The following is a 22,002-nucleotide window of genomic DNA, read 5'->3' as shown; positions in this document are numbered from 1 at the left end:
ATAAAACACTGAACAAAATAAACTTGAGAGGGAGTGGTTTATTTCATTTTACATGTGACTACTCAATATTGGGGGAACATAATACAAAAATTTAGGTAAGGTCTCAGATCAGAAACCACAGATCAACTCTCTTATTGACTTGATCCACGGCTCAGGTTTAGCTATTTTTCTTATATAGCCCACAAACTGCTACTTAGAATTGGTACCATCCACAACTGGATGTGTCTCCTACATCAATTAGTAATTAAGAACCTGCCCCCACAGACACGTCCAGAGGCCAATGTGATAGAATAAATTCTTTTAGGCGTGTCAAGTAGACCACAATGAGAGTCTTCAGTGGGTGATCACAGCTTCTCTGATTCAAGCGATGGCAATGGTCATTCCCAAATCAGATGCTACACACCTGGGTTACAAGGTAGAGCTTGGTTGCACACCTGTAATTTCAACACTGAATAAGTCAGGGAAGGAGGATCAATAACTCAAAGTCATCCTCCTCTGCAGAGTGAGTTTGAAGCTAGGCTGGGATACGAAATCCTGACCCCACAAAATCAAAAGAAAATGAGCAAACCAAAATCTGGACTCAACACAGTAAGAGAATAAACATTGTTTTTTCTTAAGCCACAAATGTGTGCTCTTTATTAGAGCAGCCCCAAGAAACTAACACAGTTAGAAAAATAATAGAAATTTAGTAATTTTAACAAAAGTAACAAATATATTTAAAAAATGAGTTTACTCAAATTAACAGATAGAAATGCCTAAATTGTGTTAAATCTATTAAATAAATGTTGTTCCTAATCTAGCAAATACCTTATCCCAAGGATATTTTCAGGTCCAGATTATTTCTTGGTGATCAAATATTTAAGAAAAGAAAATGCAAATCCTTCCAAAAATTAATCTTTCAAATATACAAGAATGACTTCTAAAAACTCCAAGTAAACATTTAAGGCCAGTGTTTTCTCTATATCCTAAACAGAAAAGGGCCAACTGTGATGGGTCACACCTTTAATCCCAGCATTCGGGAAGCAGAGGCAGGCAGACTTCTGTGAGTTCAATATCAGTCTGGTCAATATAGTGAATTCAAGGCTAGGCAAGACTCCAGAGTAAAAACCTATCTCAAACAAACAAGCAAGCAAACAAACAATTAACTATGTCTTTAAAGAGAATTATATGACTCACATCCAGAATTGTAACACTTAAGTGACTTGAACAGGTGTACTGCCAAGAGATCAAGGCCAGCCTGAGCTACATAGAGTTCTAGGCCAGTGAAAGAAACAGTGTGAGACCCTATTGCAAAAAAAATAAAACACATGAAATGGGGGAAGAAAGTAAGGAGAGAAAGCTGCAGGCTAATCTGTTACAAATATAAACACATGCACTTGTTTAAAGTATTACCCAAAGAGAGAGACAATGGGGAGGATGCCATGATAGACTTAAGGGGATCACATGGCTATGGCACTCATGAAGTCACAGCATCTTTGGTTGCTTGCTTAGTGTCTGTACAAGATTGAGCATTTAGGTTGTTTTACATTCTGACTATTACAAATAACGCTGCTATAAACATAGCAGAGAAAGTGTCCTTGTGATATGATTGAGCATCCTTTGGATATATGCCCCAAAGAGGTATAGTTAGGTCTTGTGGTAGATTGATTACTGGTTTTCTGAGGAACTGCCATACTGATTTCCAAAGTGGTTATACAAGTTTGCACTCCCATATCCTTGCCTACAACTTCTGAAGCAGACTTAGGTTTTATCTGAGCACAGGGCAGATATAGGGACCCTAGTTCAGGCAGTTTTACTGGAACTCCAGGTAGGACACACACCACCTCCCACTTTAACCTCTTTAAGCCTGCCCCAAAACCCCAGACTGCACCCCGACATCTGGGCTCCATATCCCAGCCTACTACTTTAGAAGTTTTAGGCTTTATCAGAGGCTAGGCAGGATCAAGGAACCCCAGGTAAGACACTGCTCATCACCTGCTAACATTCTTTAAAACAATCCAACAGCCCCCCAAATACATCTCCTTCCCAGGGCTCCACACTAGGGCCCACAGTCCTGACAGCTTTTCCAGAGGCCACAGTGGTCCTAGAGACCCCAGGTAAGACATTGCCCACTGCCTAATAAACTACTTTAATCTTGTCTAAGAACTCTAGACTGCATCCCCTTCCTTGGGTTCCATATCCTGGCCTACAACTTTGGAAGAAGACTTTGGCTTTACCAGAGTCCAAGCCAGATCTAGGGATCCCAGGTCCCCCAAAACCCCAGAGGGGACACCCTACAGGATCTGAAGACTCACTAGTCTTCTGGCCATTTAGGTCAGAAGACCAAAGAGGAAAGAGAAACAAAGGAACAAAATACCCATTCAACAAAGAAAAACACAGGTATCAACACCTAGACTTACAATCATCCCAAATCCAGGTGCCTAAATGCCAGTATAAGAACACAATCAATAATAGAAAGGGTAATATGGCACCACCAGAGCCTAGCAATCCTAAGACAGAAAGACCTGAACAATCCAACAAAAATGGAAACACCTTAAAAAGGATTTTATGAAGATGATAGAGGATCTTAAAGAGGAAATGAAAAAAAATCCCTTAAAGAAATTGAGGAAAAGACAAACAAAAAAAATGGAAGAAATCAATGAATCCCTAAAAGAATGCCATGAAAGCCAAAGGGAAAAACAAAAGCAAAAACATATAAAACAGGTGAAGGAAACTTTTCAAGACCTGAAAATAGAAATAGAAGCAAAAAAAAAAAAAAAAAAAAAAAAAAAAAAAAAAAAAAAAAAAAAAAAACCACGAATGAATGGAATCTTGGAATTGGAAAATCTGGGTAAGTGAACAGGAACTACAGATGCAAGCATCACCAACAGAATACAAGAGGTGGAAGACAGAATTTTTCAGACCTTGAAGATACAATAGAGGAAATAGATTCATCAGTCAAAGAAAATGTAAAATCTAAAAATTTCCTAACACAGAACAACCAGGAAATCTGGTATACTATGAAAATTTTAAACATAAGAATCATAGGAATGGAAGAAGAAGAAACTCAGCTCAAAAATCCAGAGAATGTATTTAACAAAATCATAGAAGAAAATTTTCGCAAACTAATAGGATGGTCCTATAATAGTTCAAGAAGCTTAAAGATCACTGAATAGACTGGACCAGAAAAAAAGTCACCTCGCCACATAATAATCAAAACATTAAACATAGAGAACAAAGAAAGAATATTAAAAGTGGCAAAGAAAAATAGAGTCTTATAATATAGTTTCATGAGCAACCAAAAGCAATTGAAGTATCCTTCCTCTGTTGTTTTGGAGGCTTCTGGGACCTTCCTGACCCAAACCGCACTGGGACATACTGAACTTCTGGCACTAAGATTTTTCTTTGATGGCTTATGATTTCTGGAATTGTCATTATGAACCATCAGGGGTACCTCCATTCAGCTGAAGGTGGCAATATTGGGCTTATTACAAGTTTTAATCTGATAGCATTCAGTCTTGTGTAGTGAATTGACTCAGGAAACATTAGCCCCTTTCTCAGAACACACTGGCTATTGATAAATGCGGGGGAAGGGTAATTACTGTCTTCATTTGTGTCCCTACCAGTGAGCACACCAGACTCAATGGATATAGTTCTTCCTTTGTACTCTGCATAGCTCTAGAGATTGACCTAAATGGAGCAGTGAGCAAGTGAAGGAAACACAGACACATGGATGGGCATAGCAAAGCTGTGATGAGTTGATCTGGGCTCCCTGATGGATAAGATGCAGCATCCTGAAAGCACTACATAAAGTTAAACAGAGAGACAAAGTTATTGTTTGTGCCTGAACAAGTAGGTAGAGCTTATGGTGTACAGGGAAACAAGGAGTCAAGTATAGTTTGTCTCAGTAGGAACAGTCTCTGTAGGGGAGCTGTCTTCAGACCGGTAAACATCTTAGGGAAGAAAGCTACAGTGGACATTTTCTGCACGCACTGTCAACATTCACACTCAGACCTGAAGAAGGCTTTGCCATCCCTCTGAACTTCTCCCGGGGAAAGCTTTGCCACTCCCAATGCGCTGGGGATTGGACCTTGACATGACCTTTCCCATGTCAAATAATAATATTCTCTTAGGACTTCATTCCCTCCCTACACTCACAGTCACTTGGACAGCAGTGGTAAACGTCAGTGAGGCACAGCAGGGAGACGGTGGTGCACACCTTTAGTCCCAGCACTCAGCAGGCAAAGGCAGGTGGATCTCTGTGAGTTCGAGGCCAGCTCCACCTACGAGTGAGTTCCAGTGCAGCCAGGGCTACACAGAGAAACCCTGTCTCAGAAAACAAGCAAGCAGCACAAAACTAAACAAAAAGACACCAGTATGTGAAAGAGACATGTAGAAAGAAAAGGGTGATGGCAGAGGATGGGAAGGAGATAAAGGAGTGAGGGTGAATGTCATCAAAAGGCATTCTACACAGATAGGAAATTGAAAAATAAATTTTTAAGATATTAAAAAGGAAACAAATCAATCAATGCAATTTACCAATTTAAATTAATATATCAGTTTTCTGTTGTTGTAATAAAATGCCTAAGGCTGGATGATTTATGAAGAAAAGAGGTGCACCAAGCTCACAGTCTGGGAGGTTGTAGCACAAGACTTGGCAGCCCTATCTGCTCATCAAGATGGCAGGTGGCATTATGGAGGAACCAAATAGAAATATATGGAAAATGGAGAAATCACATGGTGAAGACAGGAAACCAGAAGACGAGAAGGACCCTCTATGGTTTTCATAACAGACAACTCTGGAGAACACAGTCATTCCTCAGGAGCAGCGTTAATTCACCCCTAGGGCAGAATTTACAAAGATCTAGTAACTGAGAGTCGGCAGAACTTCCTGTAGATTTGATCACATTTGCACTGTGCACCTGAAGAGCAAGATTTCAACAAAGGAACTTATGGGAGACAAAATGATATCTACTCACTTAAAAATGGATATTAGCTAGAAAGTAAAGGATAACTATAGTACAACCACTAGAGAGGTTAAGTAACAAGGAGGGCTGAAGGGGATTGATTCGATCTTCCTGGGAAGGGGAAATAGAGGAGATTTCATGGGTGGCCTGGCTTTGGGTAGGGATGAAAACATAAAGGATCAGGTGGGAGGGAGGGGTAGAGTACTGAAAGACACAACTGGAAGGGGGAGGGCATTTCAGGGTCAGATAGAAACATGGTGCAAGAAAAACCCCAGGAATCTACAAGGATGACCCCAGCTAAGACTCCTAGCAATAGGGAATATGTACCTGAACTAGCCATCTCCTGTGACCAGGCAAGACTTCCAATGGAGGGACTGGGACACCAACCCAGCCACATAACCTTCGACCTATAGTCTGTCCTGTCTATTAGATGTGCTAGAATTGATGCTTATGCCAGTTGTCACCACAGAGGCTTCATCCAGCAACTTACAGAAACAGATGCAGAGGTCCATATCCAAACATTAAGCTGAGCCTGGGGAATCCTGCTGAAGAGAGGATTATAGGAGCCAGAGGGGTTAAGGATATCACAAGAAAACCCACATAATCAACTAACCCCGGGCTCATAGGAGTTCACAGAGTCTGACCTGACAACCAGGAAGACTGCCTGGGACTGACCTAGGACCTTTGCATATATGACAGTTATGTAGCTTGATGTTTTTGTGGGACTCCTAACAGTGGGAGCAGGGGCTGTCTCTGACTGTTTTGCTGGCTTTTAGGATCCTTTCATACTGGGCTGCCTTGCCCAACCTTAATAAAAAGGGAAGTGCTTAGTCTTACTGTAACTTGAGATGCCATGTTTTCTTGATATTCCTGGGAGGCCTGCTCTTTTCTGAATAGAAATGGAGGATGGGGGGCTCAAAGAAGAAGTGGGGGAAGGGACTGGGAGGAGAAAAGGGAGGGGGAACCTGAGTTCAGGGTGTAAAATACATAAATAAATATTAGAAAACAAAGAAAACAATCCAGTTAAAACGGGGTACAGTTCTAAACAAAGAATTCTCAAAAGAGGAAACAAGTGGCTGAGACGCACTGGAAATGTTAAACATCTTTCTTTCTTTCTTTTCTTTTTTTTTTTTTGAACAGAAAAGCCCATAAGTAATTTATTGTGTTTTCAAGACACTACAACGTAGATTCCTCTCCCAGAGAAGGGTCTTTCAAAGGCAGGGAACTGGCATCCAGATGCGTTGCTGCTCACTTGTCATTTTCGTACATGGCTGGATTCTTCTTTTCGGACCTTTCAAACTCCTGGTTCCCCCATGTGTAAATCAGATGAAATACTACAGAGGCAGAGCCATGCACAGGATACGCTCGCGAGTGCGGTGCAGCACATTGGGGATGCCGTTGCTGAAGTAGTTTGGGAAGGCTCGCTGGTCAAAGGGTGACAAGCCTTTGAGAAGACTTTGGGAAGCATTAGCTTCCCAAACTCACAGCCCATGGTGGCAGCGGCTCTAAAGAGGGAGGATACAAGCATGGTTTAGGTCCGCCAGGAACTCCCGCTACCCCGTACCGGCCCTCAGCACCAGGTCCTAAACATCTTTCTAAAAGTAAAATATCATTTCGTTTTAACGTAATTTTGTTATATTTTTGTCCTTTAAAACAATTTTTAAATTTAAATGTATTGTGATTATATTATTCTCCCTCATGTCCTTCCAGAGCTTCTCCCGCTCCTACCTACCCAGCTTTAGGTTCTTCCTCAAAAAAAAAAAAAAAAAAAAAACTCAAAAATACAAAAAGCAAAATCCCAATACAAAAACAAACCAAAAAAAAAATGGAAATCAAAACTACTTAGAGATTTTTATCTTACACCAGTCAGAATTACCAAGATCAATAAAACAACAGGTGAGGATGTGGTATAGAGGAACTCTTCTCCACTGCTGATGTGAGTGCAAACTTGTTCAGCCACTGTGGAAATCAGTGTGGCAGTTCCTCAGGAAGATGGGAATCAATTTACCTCAAGATGCAGCTGTACCACTCCTGGGCATATACCTAAAGGACTGTAAATCCTACAGTACAGACCCTTGCTTAACCATCTGTCTACACATAATAGCCAGTTATAAAAACAGACTATATGTCCACCAACAGATGAATGGACAGGGACAGTTGGGTTCACAATAACTCGAGTGAAAAATGTAGTTTCTGTATCCTTAACTGCTTAGTCATCTCTTCAGCCTCCTCAAATTAATATTTTGAGCAGAGTTTAATATCACACTTACTCTGTGGGGTCTACTGTGGGAATTCTCTGTTTTGTCTCAGTGGAGGTGTCCACGTGTGGAATGACATGGGCCTTTACATTTATAACACCCTTACTGGGAAATGCACCTGTCCTCCATGTTCAGTGTTTCTTCACTATGCTCCCAAGCATATCTTCTCACATTAGTCTTGAGCGTATTACCACTGTGCACCCAGTGCAACCACAGAGAACAGCGAGAAAGACTGGTGAAAACGGTGTGTTCACCAGGCTCTCCCATAATCTCTTACTCACTTGGTTTTCTTCTAACGTTCCAGGGTCTGGCCTCTGTGTACAGTGAAGAGGGCAGGGAAGTATTTCATCAGTGCCAAGCTGGTCTGTATGTGAACAGTTTTAAATGTTTTTCTGTTTTATATGTATGGATGTTTTGCCTGCATGTATGTCTGTGTACCAGATATGAGCCTAGTATGCCTGGAAGCCAGAGAGAGGTCAGAACCCTGGAACTGGACATATAGATAGTTCTTAGGCCCTGTGTGGGTGCTGGCAATCAAAACTGGGTCCTTGAGAAGAGCAGTCAGTGCTCTTACCTGCATAGGCAATTCTCTAGTCCACTATGTGAACATTTTTATCAGGAATATGAACAATAGCTAACATTATTTGTATATCAACTATTAGAAACTTGTGTCTTTACTTAAAATATATGAGAATTGTTATAAAGGGCTAAGGTGTAAGCTGAACAACAAATCCTTTCAATTGTTTCAATAGCTGAATTCCTAGGCTTACTGGATAACAAGCTAGGATAAAACATCTCAACAAAATAAAAAAATACACAAAGTAACAGCACGATGTGAGAGCTGGAACCAGTGGCTTACACTGTAATCCCAGAATTCACAAATTGGAAGGAGGAGGATTAGGAATCCAGGTCTGTCTCAGCTAAATAGTCAGTTGTGCCATCCTGTACGATATCAGACCACATATCAGGAAAAAAAAGAAAGGATGCTTTGTGAAGGATGATCTGATACGGGGGCCCACAGAGGCTTCTTAGTGAAAACTTACTCAAGGTCAGAGAATCTGAGCTTGCTCTACCAAGCAGGGCTGCATAATAGGATGATTTGGCCAGGGGCGTGTTTACCAGGTGTTGGGAAGGGTCTACACTGGCTGTACGGTGTTCTTTGATTTTGCAAGGAGGAGGACTTTTTCCTCTCCCCTTGGCATATTATAAAAAATTCTCTTTGAATAAAGCCCTGGACGACTGGGTATTGACCCAGGGTCCTCTCAAAGCCATCGGTGTCCCCGTCTTTCTTATTGTCTCTTTCTCTCTTTCTATCTGTCATTTCCTCATTCCTCTCTCCTACACCCAAGAACCCACTGAAAGGTGGGAGCAGGTTGGAGCTGGACTCCAACAGTCTCAGCCTGCAGACTCCACAGAGGATGTGGTGGAGTTGGAGAGCTACTTAGAGTCTCTTCTCTGATCTATGTTATAGTGAGTGGACAGGGACTGAAGAGGCAAAAAGCTTAGTTATGGATTTCCTTCCTCAATACAGAGGAGCCCAGATATTCATCTGAAACCTTTTGGGGCCCTTTTATTACTCTTACTGAGTTCCCAAAACATCTTTCTCATTTTTTTGCTCTCATTACTTCTGGCCCCATAAGTGGTATGTGGATAGTCATGATAATGATGAGTATTAGACAACTGTGACTATAAATGCCAGGAAACATGGGGTGCTTATGGGCACAGGAAATCTGAAAATGGTAGGTTTTTTTTTTTCTTGCTCTAAGAACTATGATGTTTAGTGTTGTCAAAGTTTGACATCTGAAGAGAATTACCATGAGATCAGAAGCTGGTCAAGAATGGCAGTTCCTCCCAGTGAAGCGGTTCAAATCAAGCTTCTCCGTGGGCTGTTAGCTCTTCCTCACCTTGGGCAGGAAGAGCAGCTTGCAGATGTGAAATGATAAAGCCACTGCTGAGGACTGAGGGTGTGACCAGAGGTCTGGAGGTGTGACTGCACTGATGTACACAGCTTCCTGGTAGCTGTCTCACCGGAAGTGAGTGGGCACATGATGTGGTTTCCCAAATAAAAGCGGCTCATGCAGTAAGGAGCCTGGGACATCAGTAGATATTGGAATATATATTTATGTTTATCTGTATGCGTTTTTGCACAAAAGTGAAATTAGAAGAAAAGATTAGAGAAAATGAAAAACATTTTTCAAATTTTCCAACTTTCTGGTTTTTTAGCTGGTTGTGATGTAATTCCATACTTCCCTTTTTTTACACTGCACTTTGCTCAAAGAACTGCAATGTGAGTGTCAATCAATTAGTTATGAAGAGACTCTATCTACTAATGTATTTATTTTCATTTGAAGGCTTCTCTTTATCAGAAGCTCAGAGCTTTGTAATAAATAGAAGACAGAACCTGCAGCTGCTGCTTTATTTGGCGCTCCAGTTACTGCTAAGATTCTCTTTCTAAAGCTGAAAAATTGTTACGATTCTGTCTCCACTTTGTATTTAGTTTCTGTTCACTTTATTGTCCTTGTCTGTCATGCACACTGCTGGCACCATATCTGTCGTCCACTCTGCTGTCACAGACAGGAAGGAAAGGATTTGAGCATGTACTAAGACTTTGAGAGAGAGGAGACAAACAACACTCACACATGCACATGTGCTCTGCACTTGTTCAATGTGAGGACAACAGCCTCCCATCAAGGATGGAAATCAGAAAAATGTCTCAATAGCATTAACCCTCCTGTGAACAGTTTGATGTGACTCCCCAGACCTGAGGTCACCAGCGGTGTTTTCTAAAACAGCAGTTTCTCACTGCTGTGGATTTCCGAGGTTCTCCGTTTTACTTATAGTCTCTATTCTAAAACAAAACAAAACATCTGCCCTCCCAGTGTCTTAAATTATTTCTGTTATGACAAAACATAGACAAACCCGCATAGTGAATGAAGTGTTTATTTTAGCTCACGGTTCAAGGTTATAGTCCTTAATGGTAGGGAAGTCACTATAGCTGGAGCTTGAGGTAGCTGGTCACATTTCATCAGTAGCAAGAAACAGAGAGTGATTGATGAGCGTTTGTACTCAACTTGCTCTCTTCATTTATACACTCTTGGATCCTATCTTAGGAAAATGGCACCAGCTACAATAGATGGATCTTCTCACCTCAATTTACCAAGCAAAGATAATCCCTCATAGTCTTGTTCAGAGGAAAATCTAACCTAGATAATCTCTGACAGGTATGCCCAAGGCTTGCCTCTGCTTGTTCCTGTCAAGTCAATAACATCAACCAATACTCCCAGTGACATGGTGGGATAGAGAACCTAGCTCATTGTGTAAGCTGGTTCATTTTAGTTGATATAACAGAGCAATTGGCTGAGTAACTTATAAGAAAGAGGCTTGTTTGGGTTCAGACTTCTTAAGGTTGGAAGTGTCATGGTCAGGTGTCATCATTTGGGCTGAGGCCTAACATTTGTCAACTCAAGACACAAAGTGAAAGAGGATAGTGCAGACAGGCATGTGTGTAGCAATGAACGGGATGGACGTACTTGCTTTTTGACACCTGCTGTCAGAGAGGAGGAGTGTTTTATAGACAAGGTCTCACTTTGTCTAATAGCTTTCGGTGGCCTGGAACTCAATATGTAGTAGACCAAGCTGTCCTTGAACTTCTGAGTATTCTCCTGCCTCTACTTCCTGGAGTTGCAGCAGTGTGTTGCCATGCCTTGTTGCATGTAAGTTTTTGTTTATATAAGCCATGTTGAAGCCATCATATGCATCATAAACATCACACACACACACACACACACACACACACACACACACACACACACACATATACGCGTACACACACACACACACACACACACACACACACACACACACACTATAAATTGTTTCAGTAATGTGTATCTGTAACATAGTAACATAGACCTAAGGAGGATGAGGCAGGAGAACAGTGAGTTTGAATCCAACCTGGGCTACATAGTGAATTTCAGGTCACTATTAGTTATACAACATGCTTTTTGTCTTGCTTTGTGTTGTTTTTAAATTGTTGTTGTTCATTTTTTGTTTGTTTGAGCCAGGGTCTCAAGTAGCCAGGACCAGGCTTGACTGTGTTATGTAGCAAAGGGTGGCTGAGAATCCTTGATTCTCCTAGCTCAGCCTCTCAGGTTCAAGAATTGCTATTGTGAGTCACCTTGCCTGCCTTGAATTCTTCTTTACAAATTTGAGAAACCATCAGTTTTCAGTTATGGAAATGTGATTGTCTTACAGCATTCCTAATATGCATTTACTTTCAATAGACACAATTCAAAAAACAAAAAGTCATAATCCTGTGAAATAGTAATGTAAGACAAAGTTCCTGAAAATTATTAAAACTTGGACCTGAAGAACTTAGTCATCCCATTTGCTCCATACACCCTCCTACTTATATAGAGCTGTTGCAGTCATCTCTTCTTACCAATGGCTTCTTTTAATTACATTACGTTTTAGCTGAAGATCCTGGCAGGGTTTTCTCAAAATGTATTTTCCTTCATCTTTTCAGTCATCAAATACTGATTACAAACATGATTCTGCTGCATGTGAAGTGGGGATCATTTCATATGCAGGAATGCATAGTTCACGTTTCCTATCTTTCAGTATCAGCTCTCAACATACAATTTCCTCTTTTCACTTGGGTAAAACGGAGGGGCAGAACTTTAAGAGCTGAATTATCTTGCAGAAGACACACTCTTCCGTGTTTCATTTGGAGCCTCTGGCGGGATACAGAGCTGGAAAGAACAACTTGTTCCTCATCCTCGGTTCCCTCCACCTGCATCACCACCTGACTGGGGTACAGGTAACAGCTACTTTGATTCCTTCAGATATCTCTACCATGTGATCTTACTTATTCAAGAGAAATGCCATTCAGTTAAAAATGGCCTGCATGACAGTCACATATAGGAAAGACAGTTGATCATATTAGAACTGTATTGTCAATCTGTGACCATTGGAGTTAACTTCAGGAAAGGTATTTTCTCTTACTGTGCTACAATTTTTGTTGTCTGTGGTCTAAAAAGACTGACCAGTAGAATTATTTACTTTGTAATTAATTCAAGTGGTTTACATAGTTTTTATGCACTTTGTAGAATTTTTTTTTTTTTTTTTTGGTTTTTCGAGACAGGGTTTCTCTGTGTAGCTTTGCGCTTTTTCCTGGAACTCACTTGGTAGCCCAGGCTGGCCTCGAACTCACAGAGATCCGCCTGGCTCTGCCTCCCGAGTGCTGGGATTAAAGGCGTGCGCCACCACCGCCCGGCTCTAGAATTTTATAATAGGAAACCATTTTATTTTTAGAGAATTGGGGAAATTGTAAATGAATTTTGAAATTTTCATTAATTATGATGTGTTAAGATATACTAGAAATAAATTGAGTACATCGACAATTTTTTTTAATATTACCTATTTGTTGGTTGCCCCTTCAAATACTGTTTAATGGAAGAAGCAAGGTAAATTATAAGTAGTTATGATTTAATAATTTGTGAGTGGGGGATGGGGTGGGGTGGGGGAGAAATGTACCACTGTAGAACAATTTTACTTTTATATAGGGTCTAGAGTAATATCATACACTATATACTGTTCTTTGTGGAATGTTCATGTCCATGGAATCTTTTGCGAATATGAATACAGGTGTTTTGGCTTTTACTCAGGAGACTTATTATCACATTTAAACTCTGAAAATTTAATTTCCTGTAGTATTCCTTTCATATAATCCTTTGGACATTGTTTCTGGCATACACTTTGTAAATGTGATCAAAGATGACAAGATCATTTTATATCTATGTGTGTATCACAACATTTACAAAAGCTTTAAAAGCAAAGAGATTTAGTTTTAAGCAAGTTTTTATTTTTGATATGTTAATAATAGTTTTAGATTATGTCAGTTACTTAGGTGGCACCAGTTTTGTCAAGCATGTCACTACCCAGTCCTTTATTTGACCATTCAAGGCATTGTCCCATACATGCCAACAATCATTGATGTGACCACTAGTTAAAAAGGTATTTCACATCTTGTGGAAGCCAGCTACCATCCACCCTCCTTACAGAATTCAGGTCCTTAAAGAAGTTCATAAACTTCTACCCTACCCCAGCACCAAATCCTGTAATGTTCTAAACTTGGACATTTTAATTTTTTCTTTACCTAGACATCATCCCGTGACAACGTTTAATTTAAACCTTCATTGCTTCCTTTCAAGATGAGCAATCAGGAGGTGACTTACTCAAACTCAAGAGTTTTTGAGTCTTCTTCAGAGTCACAGACTCCAATCAAGCCTAATGAGACTCAAGGTCCCAGAGAGGTTGGCCACAAAGGTGAATGTTCTCTTCCTACTCACTGTACACTCCAGTTGTTGAAAACTGTCCTAGCCATATACTGTTGATTGTCAGCTGTTAATAGGCCGTTACGGTGAGAAGAAGTAAAGACTTACAAGCTTTTTAAAAAATAACCTTTGAGACAGGAAAAAAAATCAATAATTTCATTTGTTTTTTGTTTTGCTGTGTGTTAGTTTTTTTTATTATTATTATTGTTGTTTGTTTTTTGTTTGTTTGAGCCAGGGTCTCCAGTAGCCAGAACCAATCCTGACTGTGCTGTGTAGCAAACGGTGGCCGAGAATCCTTGATTTTCCTAGCACAGCCTCTCAAGTTCTAGGATTACAGTTGTGAGCCACCTTGCCTGCCTTGAATACTTTTTTATAAATTTGAGAAACCATCAGGTTTCAGTTATTTTTAAAAAATATGGTTAAAAATGTGTGGCCTTTAGAAAGAAGAAACTATAGTCTGAAGAAACATTGAATTTTCTTTTTTTTTTTTTGAAGTTAAAAGTGTTTATTCCATGACAGTTCCTTATTGTGAAAAGAGCCAAAGGGTGAGGAGAGAGAAGACTTGGCCTAAACACTCTCAAATAGTATCTCCAGCATCACGTTTGTAACACATCTTCCTCCACTGACTTAGGTGGGATGCTGTAAACACTTATTTGATGATGTTTTCCTCTACTGCTTTCATATATCCACATCAAAAGCATGGGTATGGCAGATCACTATCTTTTTTTTTTCTTTATTAAGAAATTTTCTACTGGAAAAAAATCTTAAAAACATGCAAAGTATGTGTTTAAAAACAAAGCTCTCGGCCATGCATCAGTGGCTCACACTTTTAATCCCAGCAGAGTTAGGCAGATCTCTGTGAGTTCCAAGCAGCCTGCTCTACAGAGTAAGATCCAGGACAGGTACCAAAACTACACAGAGAAACCCGTCTTGAAAAACCAAACAAAAAAAGAAAAACAAAAGCAAACAAACAAACAAAAAAAGCTCTTACTAAAACAGGATATTCCAAGTATTTCATCAAACTTCAATGCCAATCATCAGCAACAACAGCCAGGTCAGAGGGGAGTGGAAATTCTTTGCTCTTTGTTTCCCTTGCCCTTCAAATATTGTCACTCTAAACTGAACACTTTTGCTACATTAGTATGGTGATAATCAGATGTGGGACCCTAGAACTCAAGACTTCAAATGCACAAGGATAAATGTCTTATTTTCCTGAGAAAAACAGAATTGATAGACAAGAAAAGAGCTGACTCCTAGGAAGTCTTCAAGGATGGACCCTTATAGAGTTCAGAATATTCCTACTGGCTCCCAGTTCCTCAAGGCCATTGGTTGATCTTTCCTTCCTCCCCATGCTGAGTTGAGATCTCTTGGTGGGCTGCTAATTGCACTTTGGAGTTTCCTACCTTCATCTTGCTTATCCCTTCAGTGCTTTGTAAGATGAACTTTTGAAACTATGTACACCTGGATGACACAGCTCAAGACTGTCATTTCAGCTTTCTGTGAGGCTGAGAGTTCAAGCCTGAATGGGTAGAAATTTTGTGAAGTCCTAAAGAACTGCTTCCATACATAGGCTATAAACAGATGGTGTATGTCATCCAGAAATCTAAAACATAAAGTTTTCATTTTACAGTTTATTAGAATTTATTAATTATATAAAATAATGGGCTTTATTAAGACTTTTGTATTGCATATAATTTTAAATCCATTATTATCCTATCCTGTTCCCCCTTAACTCTGTTACCCTTCCAGTACTTCCTAACCCTCCTACTTTAATGTATTGTTTGTATTGTTTCCTCTCCATTTCATTATTAGTTACATGTTTGCATGTGTGTATATATGCAGTCTGTGATTCCATTTAGCATTGTTCACATGAGTATGTTTTAGAACTGACCACTTGGTATTAGATATTCACTTATGGGCTCATTCTTAGGAGAGATTTGTTTTCTCTCTCACCTGCCATCATTTGCATATAGTTCTTCATCTAGGAGTCCGGTCATGTGGAGATTTTCCGTGTCCATATAGGCATGTCCTCTGGTGTTGTGGTTGGGTGTGCCTTGCTTAGGCTATGAGATTCTTGAGATTGCCTGGGTTCAGCTTCCCTGTCTTGCAGAAGATGTCCTGAGTCTCTGTATTCTACAATCTTTTCTTCCTCTCTTCAGAGATGTTCCCCAAACCTTAGGTGTAGGAGTTGGTTTGTATTCTGGAAGTTTGTTTGAAACATTAGAGGTGTCATCCCTTTGTTTCATATGATGCCCCAGGTTATGGGTGGTGGTGGACCATGGGATGGTCCTGGTGATTATTTTGATATCTTTAGGAATGCTCAATCTCCTCACATTTCATTGTAGTGGGTCTCGGGATCCTCTGCTTACTTCTGATGATGGCAATCTCAATCTGGCTGATATACAGTGAGTAATTCAAATACATCATTCGCCTAGGTAATGCCAACAGACACTAATTATGCCACAAAGATCATACTTTGTCCATTATTTTGTCTGTCACCAGGTGACATTCCAGGTGGGCTGTAATTTGTAAGTTTTTTGTTTTCCCCTGGACCTCTGAACTCTTGGACATTACAATGACTGGGGCTGCCTTTGACTGTCTTATTCTATCTTACTCATGATCATGTTCCTTCTGATAATAGATGTGTTGATATTCTGGTTTTGGAGCTCAGGTTATTATGAATCTGACATATACATGCTATAAGAAACAGCTGTACAAAATAAATTATGTCATTCTGTGGATTTTTCCCCAGCTCATATTGAGGACATGATTAAGTGAAAAGACTGAATCTGTACACAGAAGTAGAAGTTCTGGAGATTCAGCTTTACCTTTAATAAACATCCTTAGAGAAAACCACTGGGCTCCAACACAGCTGCATGTCTGCATATTATTATCTTCCTCCTGTGGGTAGTCCATATTCTCCAATGATAACTGTGCTGTTATTTCGTGTTTCTTAGTTGAAATTTTAATGCTGTGTTAGTTTTTCTGAATATTTTTCTTAAATATTTATTTGTTAGTTTTGTGCTGTGAAAACAACAAATTAATCAGAACATATGGTGCTTCCACTGTAATATTATTTAGCTATTTCATCTGCTTTACACTGAAGTTGCCAATAGAGAGAATTTGATGTTTTAATTCTTATAGTGAGTTAATTGAAGTGTTACTTTTTAAGTGTCAAAATAGCAATTAAAGTAATGATCTGCATTGGTTGTTAATATAAAGCTTTTTCTCTAATTTTAAATTAAATATTTACTCTCTATGAGCATTTTTGAGTTATATCTGTTACTAATTTTAGTTTTTCAGTACAGTCAAGAAATATATAAATTGCAGAGAACTCTAAATATTCCCCATCAAGAGAACAGCACCATGCAAAATGACAGGTACTTAATTGAAGAAATGTTGAAAAATAAATCTATAGATTATGTTGCCCTCAAAATGTATCTGGACACACTCAAGAGAACACTGAACAGATGCTACCAGGAAACTAAATTTGTTGTAGATTCCAAACAGCACAGAGGTAAGGAGAGGATCTTGAATAAAGAATTGCTTTACTCTCTAATGTTTCCTCCCTCTGAAGATTTGAAGTCCAATTAGCAGCTTAAAATGCTGGTGATTTGTGGGTTAATGGCTTGGGGTTTCGTTATCTCATGGAGGGGCCTGGAATCCCAGATATCCCAGTTTGAATTCAGAGAATCTTATAGCCTCTAGAAACTCAGTGGCTGTTCTGGCTTCTACTGTTCTAAGAGGATGTAATTGTAAGTCAGCACAACTGGCAATTCAGGTTCTTTTTGTCTGTGGGCAAATTTGGATCTCCAGCTTTGTTACTGACAGAACAAGGAAGTTTCCATTAAGAGTGCGTTCACCAAATTCTTAAGCTGAAATGTGTGTTTTCCTTCTGCTTTGGTATGAGAGAGTTGGCCTGTTTGTGACCATAGTGAAGCTCACTACAGCACGTTATGAAACTTCAAAACGGTGTCCACACTTTGTGTTACTCTGTCAGTGACACAGTGAATGAGGCCAGAAAGATGAAAATATCAAGCTTTACAAGGAACCTTTCTTACCTTGTGTTGTGACTGGTTAATTTTAATTGACACAGTTTATCATTCATTATTAAATATTATTTTCAGAATTTAGAGTTTATAAAGAGCTTTTTCATATGATCTCACTACACCATGGTAGGGGTTAAAAATCATTATTAGGCAAGGAATAATAATATCTTTCAAACTGCCACATTATAAAATATGATAGGAAAAGTGCCAAAAATTTTTGAAATATTTCAGACCCATGAAAAATATTATGTCTCATTTCTAAAAATAACTTTATCATCTGTAAATAGGAGCATATTGCTGTAGTCCCTGTCCTTAGGAGGCTGAGACAGGAGGATTATAAATTTAATGACAATCTGGACAGCTCAGCAAATTCCAGGCTAGCCTGAGCTACACAATGATACCTCTTCACAGGAAAACAAAGGTTGTAGATACAGTTTGATAATAGAGCATGGCCATCCTCAGTCCCTCACTAAACAAAATAATCATATTGAGGTAGTATTGCTACACAAATCACACACATTTTAATGTATTCAACTTGACGTGTTTGGGTATGTGGGCTTATCACTGAAGGAATCAATATAATCAGGAGAGTAGACCAGCACCTTCAAAAGCTCCCTCATGTGTCTCTTATTCCTCTTAAGTTAAGAGCATCTAACACGGACCACAGCACATCCTTAAGTGCACAGTGTGTGAGGATGAACTGGGAACACAGTGCATTGCTGTAGGTCTAGAATTCAGTCATCCTTGTAACTGTCTCTGTGCAGTAAGTGTTTGTTCCCAGTACTCCAGCTCTCACAAACCTCTGTTTCTTAGAGTTGGGCTGTGTTAAAACCTCATCTGAGTTGAGCCATAAAGTATGGTCCTGGGCCTAACTTTTTCACTTTGCACACCATCCTCCAGCTCATCCATGTTCATCATTTGGTTGAGCACCTCTTTTAAAGTGTTTAGGTGTTAAACATGGTTTTAATCCGTAGCCCAGGCTGTCTTAGAATCTACTTTATAGCCAAGGCTGACATGGAAGTCACTACTTAGCCAAGGCTGGCCTCAAACTGGTGCTGATCCTCCTGTCTCACTCCGTGTAGTGCTCAGGTTATAGGCATAAGTCTTCATGCCCAGCCAATTTAAAGAATAAATAATATTCTTTTGTGTGCATGTGCTACGTTTTTTTTTTCTACTGACTTATCCACAGTGGACACATCAGCTGTTTCTATATATCTACTGCTATAAAAAACACTCCATAGAGCCTGGGTGTAAAGGGGTCTCTTAACATTCTGGAATTTAAATTTCTTAGAGCTCTGAAATTTTACTTAGTTATTGATGTTTAATTAAAACAGTGATCTAATAATAGAATATTAGAAAATAAGAATTTTCACCATTTACCTTCTCTGTTGTAGGCGAACGGGTTGAAGGACACTGGTTCTGCTGTGGCGTAAAATGTTATTATTTCATCATGGACAATAAACGCTGGAGTGAATGTAAACACACCTGCCGGGACTGCAGCTTATCCCTATTGACAATAGATGATGATGATGAACTGGTACTGTAGACTCTTAACATGTCCATTTCTTCTCTTAGACTCTGTCATTAACCCTTGGATAGTGAGATAATAAGCCCGGGCAGGTTTATTGAAAGAGAGACCTCTAAGTGTTGTACAAGGTTTGCCTGTAACGTGAGCAAAACCTGTGCAGTAAGAGTATCCTAGGCTACTCCTTCCTGCTGCTGGCTTAGTGTCAGGACACAGGGTCCGTTATGAGGAGACTCATTAAAGAAACAGCCATGTCTTTGTAATCTCTTCTCTTTCTCAAGAGTCTGCAAGGGAGTCCCTCAGAGAAGCATGTTTTCCCAAAATAAGTTTAAACCTTTGGTACAGCACATCCTGTGACTAACAGTTATGTATCTCCATAGAGTGCCAACTACACCCAGTGACGTCTTAGTCTAGGGCTTGCTCTTTGGAGCCCACATGTGAGACTGCCTGAGATAAGGAATTAGATGACAGAGAAAGTAACTGACCTCTGGGGCAATTTGCAAAGTGGAAATTATATGAGAACTGTGAAACTAAGTAGTTTTACCAGGTAGCTCCAACGGGATTGTCAGTGAAACTCTCCATCATCTTTACTTCATACTATATTTTTTGTTTTTTTAAAAGATGTCTATTTTCAGAAATGAGTAATTAAATGAAAAAGAGGTGCTAAGATGTGGACATTTTCTATTTAAATTATTCCTAACAAAACCTCTTCCAATATGAAGACAATATTTTTCTAGAGAAATGCTTGCAGGAACAGCTTGAAAACTTTTTCATTTAGAACATTTTACAAAATTTGTACAGCAATTTAATACATGTATAAAAATTACAACAAAATAATTTTTAATGTCAAATAATTATGTTATTTGCCATTTGATATATTAATCATAATTAAATTTAAACCCATATTTTAAGATATGTTCAAAATTTAAGTAGATATCATGCCACTTGCATGTCACATGTAAGACACTAAGGTTTTCCAAATATCTGTCCCTTTCCTCCTCAATTTCTGTCACTTCCAAGTCTAAACTTCAGAACAGCTTCCTCTCTGGAGCATGGAGCTTAATGAACAGCTTTTCACACAGTACTTTTCCTCTTAATGAATTTGCTATGAAGACAGGGCATTACTTACCATATGAACACTTCCCACATGCCTCTGTGGTCTTTGGGAATGCACATTTGAATAATTTCAAATAGTGTCAGAAATTATTTAATGAGCCATGTACGCAGTGTGCTGGTTTATAGGAGTCACAGCAGTAATATTGTGAATTCAGGGTCAGCATTGGTTATATAGTGAGACTTGGTCTAAAGACATAAATCATTTCATGAACCTAGTATCCCTAGACACCTGAGGTCTTCATTTTAAATAACTTACATAACTAACATTGGTTTTGACATAAATGAGCTACTCATTTATGGGAAATCACTTTAAAAATGAGCTTGGAGGGAAGGAGGCACTGGAGGACAGGACAGCAGAGAACTGACATAACAATAGCTGGGGCCTGTTATGTTGTTCTTTTTTCACCAGCCATGGGGAAATTTTATCATCAGATGAGTTCTTTTTTTTTTCTTACAGAATTTCCTTCAGCTCCAAATTAAGCCGAACAGTTACTGGATTGGGTTATCATATGACCCAAAAACAAGGAAATGGCAATGGATTGACGATGGCCCATCTAAACTGTAAGTTTTCTGAGCCTTCATACTCTAACTTGGTGCAGAATTGGGAGGATTGTGTGCAAAGGCTTTTCTCTCATTTCACAATGCTATTCTCTTTTTCAATAGAGTTTACAGCTAAGGATAAGATGCACAAGGCAGTGTTTGAGCAAGCATTAGACAGGGAAGAGGAACAGAACAGTCTAGAAGCTGACTGCTAGTGATGTAATAATGAACACAGCTAAGACTTGTGTGTTCTAAGATGCAGAGAACACAAGCAAATCAACAACTTAAGATCACTTGAAAGTGACTAGATCATTCTGATAGATAGTATAAGTGTGAATATTTGAAATATTCATTTCATTTGTTTCAGGAGTTAGTTTATATAAATTGCTTCTTATTTATAAATATAAGAACATTTTTTGCATATCTATATGTATATATGTATATCTACCTTCCATTTCAAGATGTCATATTGTAGACTCCAAGTGTTATGTTAATTTATAATCTGGTAGAAAACTATTCATTGATTATCTTTATTAAGAATATTTCTTTTTCTTGAATATATCTCATATACATAAAATAAAATATGATCATATCCTTCCCTAAACCCCCAAGCTTCCTCTGCTTCTGTTTAACATGTGCCTCTCTAACTCCTGTTTTCTTAATTGCTGCTGTCCCTAGGTGCATGGTAGGGCATCCACTGGAGAAAGGATACATACTGGTGGCCACCCCTCCTCCCGAGCCCATTGCCCCACCCCACCCCACCCCCCACCCGCACCCCCGCAAAAGAGTAAATCTCCCTTTTCCAGCAGCCGTCACCTAACAGTAGTAATTCCTTACGTGGTAGTATATGCCTCCTCATCTGTGCAGGAATTTTGTCATGTCCAGAACATGCTTTTCACAGTGCTTTTTTTCCTTCTCTGGTTCTTACAACCTTTCTGTTTCCTCTTCTTTCCTATTTCCTGCGTGGTAGTGGTGGTTTGGGGGGAAAGAGGTTTATGGAGATGACCCCTTTAAGGTTGAGCACATATGCTCTTCTCCTAAGCACTTTGACCAGTTCTGCTTCTCTGCAATGACCACTGACCACTGCCAAAAGAAACTTCTCTGATGGAGGTTGAAAGCAATGCAGGTCCAGGCCATAAATATAATTATTAAAAATGAAAGTTGACTAAGTGACCACTTAGCAAAATGATAGTAGTAGGTTCCATACTAGAGCCCATGACCTCTGCAATCGTG

At 39.4% G+C, this 22,002-nt stretch overlaps 1 protein-coding gene across 1 annotated transcript; it reads left to right on the top strand.

Moving 5' to 3' along the window:
• The first annotated feature begins 2,799 nt into the window (after positions 1 to 2,799).
• LOC128099773 (killer cell lectin-like receptor 2) lies at positions 2,800 to 21,589 on the top strand. Its single transcript, XM_052721593.1, has 6 exons — positions 2,800 to 2,830; positions 15,885 to 15,944; positions 16,835 to 17,056; positions 18,983 to 19,125; positions 20,687 to 20,790; positions 21,448 to 21,589. The coding sequence occupies exons 1-6, from the start codon at positions 2,800 to 2,802 to the stop codon at positions 21,587 to 21,589; spliced, it is 702 nt and encodes a 233-aa protein (XP_052577553.1).
• The last annotated feature ends 413 nt before the right edge of the window (positions 21,590 to 22,002 follow it).

This window comes from Peromyscus californicus, unplaced genomic scaffold (assembly GCF_007827085.1).
Source record: "Peromyscus californicus insignis strain IS unplaced genomic scaffold, ASM782708v3 Scaffold_6__1_contigs__length_162567912, whole genome shotgun sequence".
Lineage (NCBI taxonomy): Eukaryota > Metazoa > Chordata > Mammalia > Rodentia > Cricetidae > Peromyscus > Peromyscus californicus.
The sequence above is the reverse complement of the archived record's forward strand: the minus strand, read 5'-3'. Positions and strand labels throughout refer to the sequence as shown.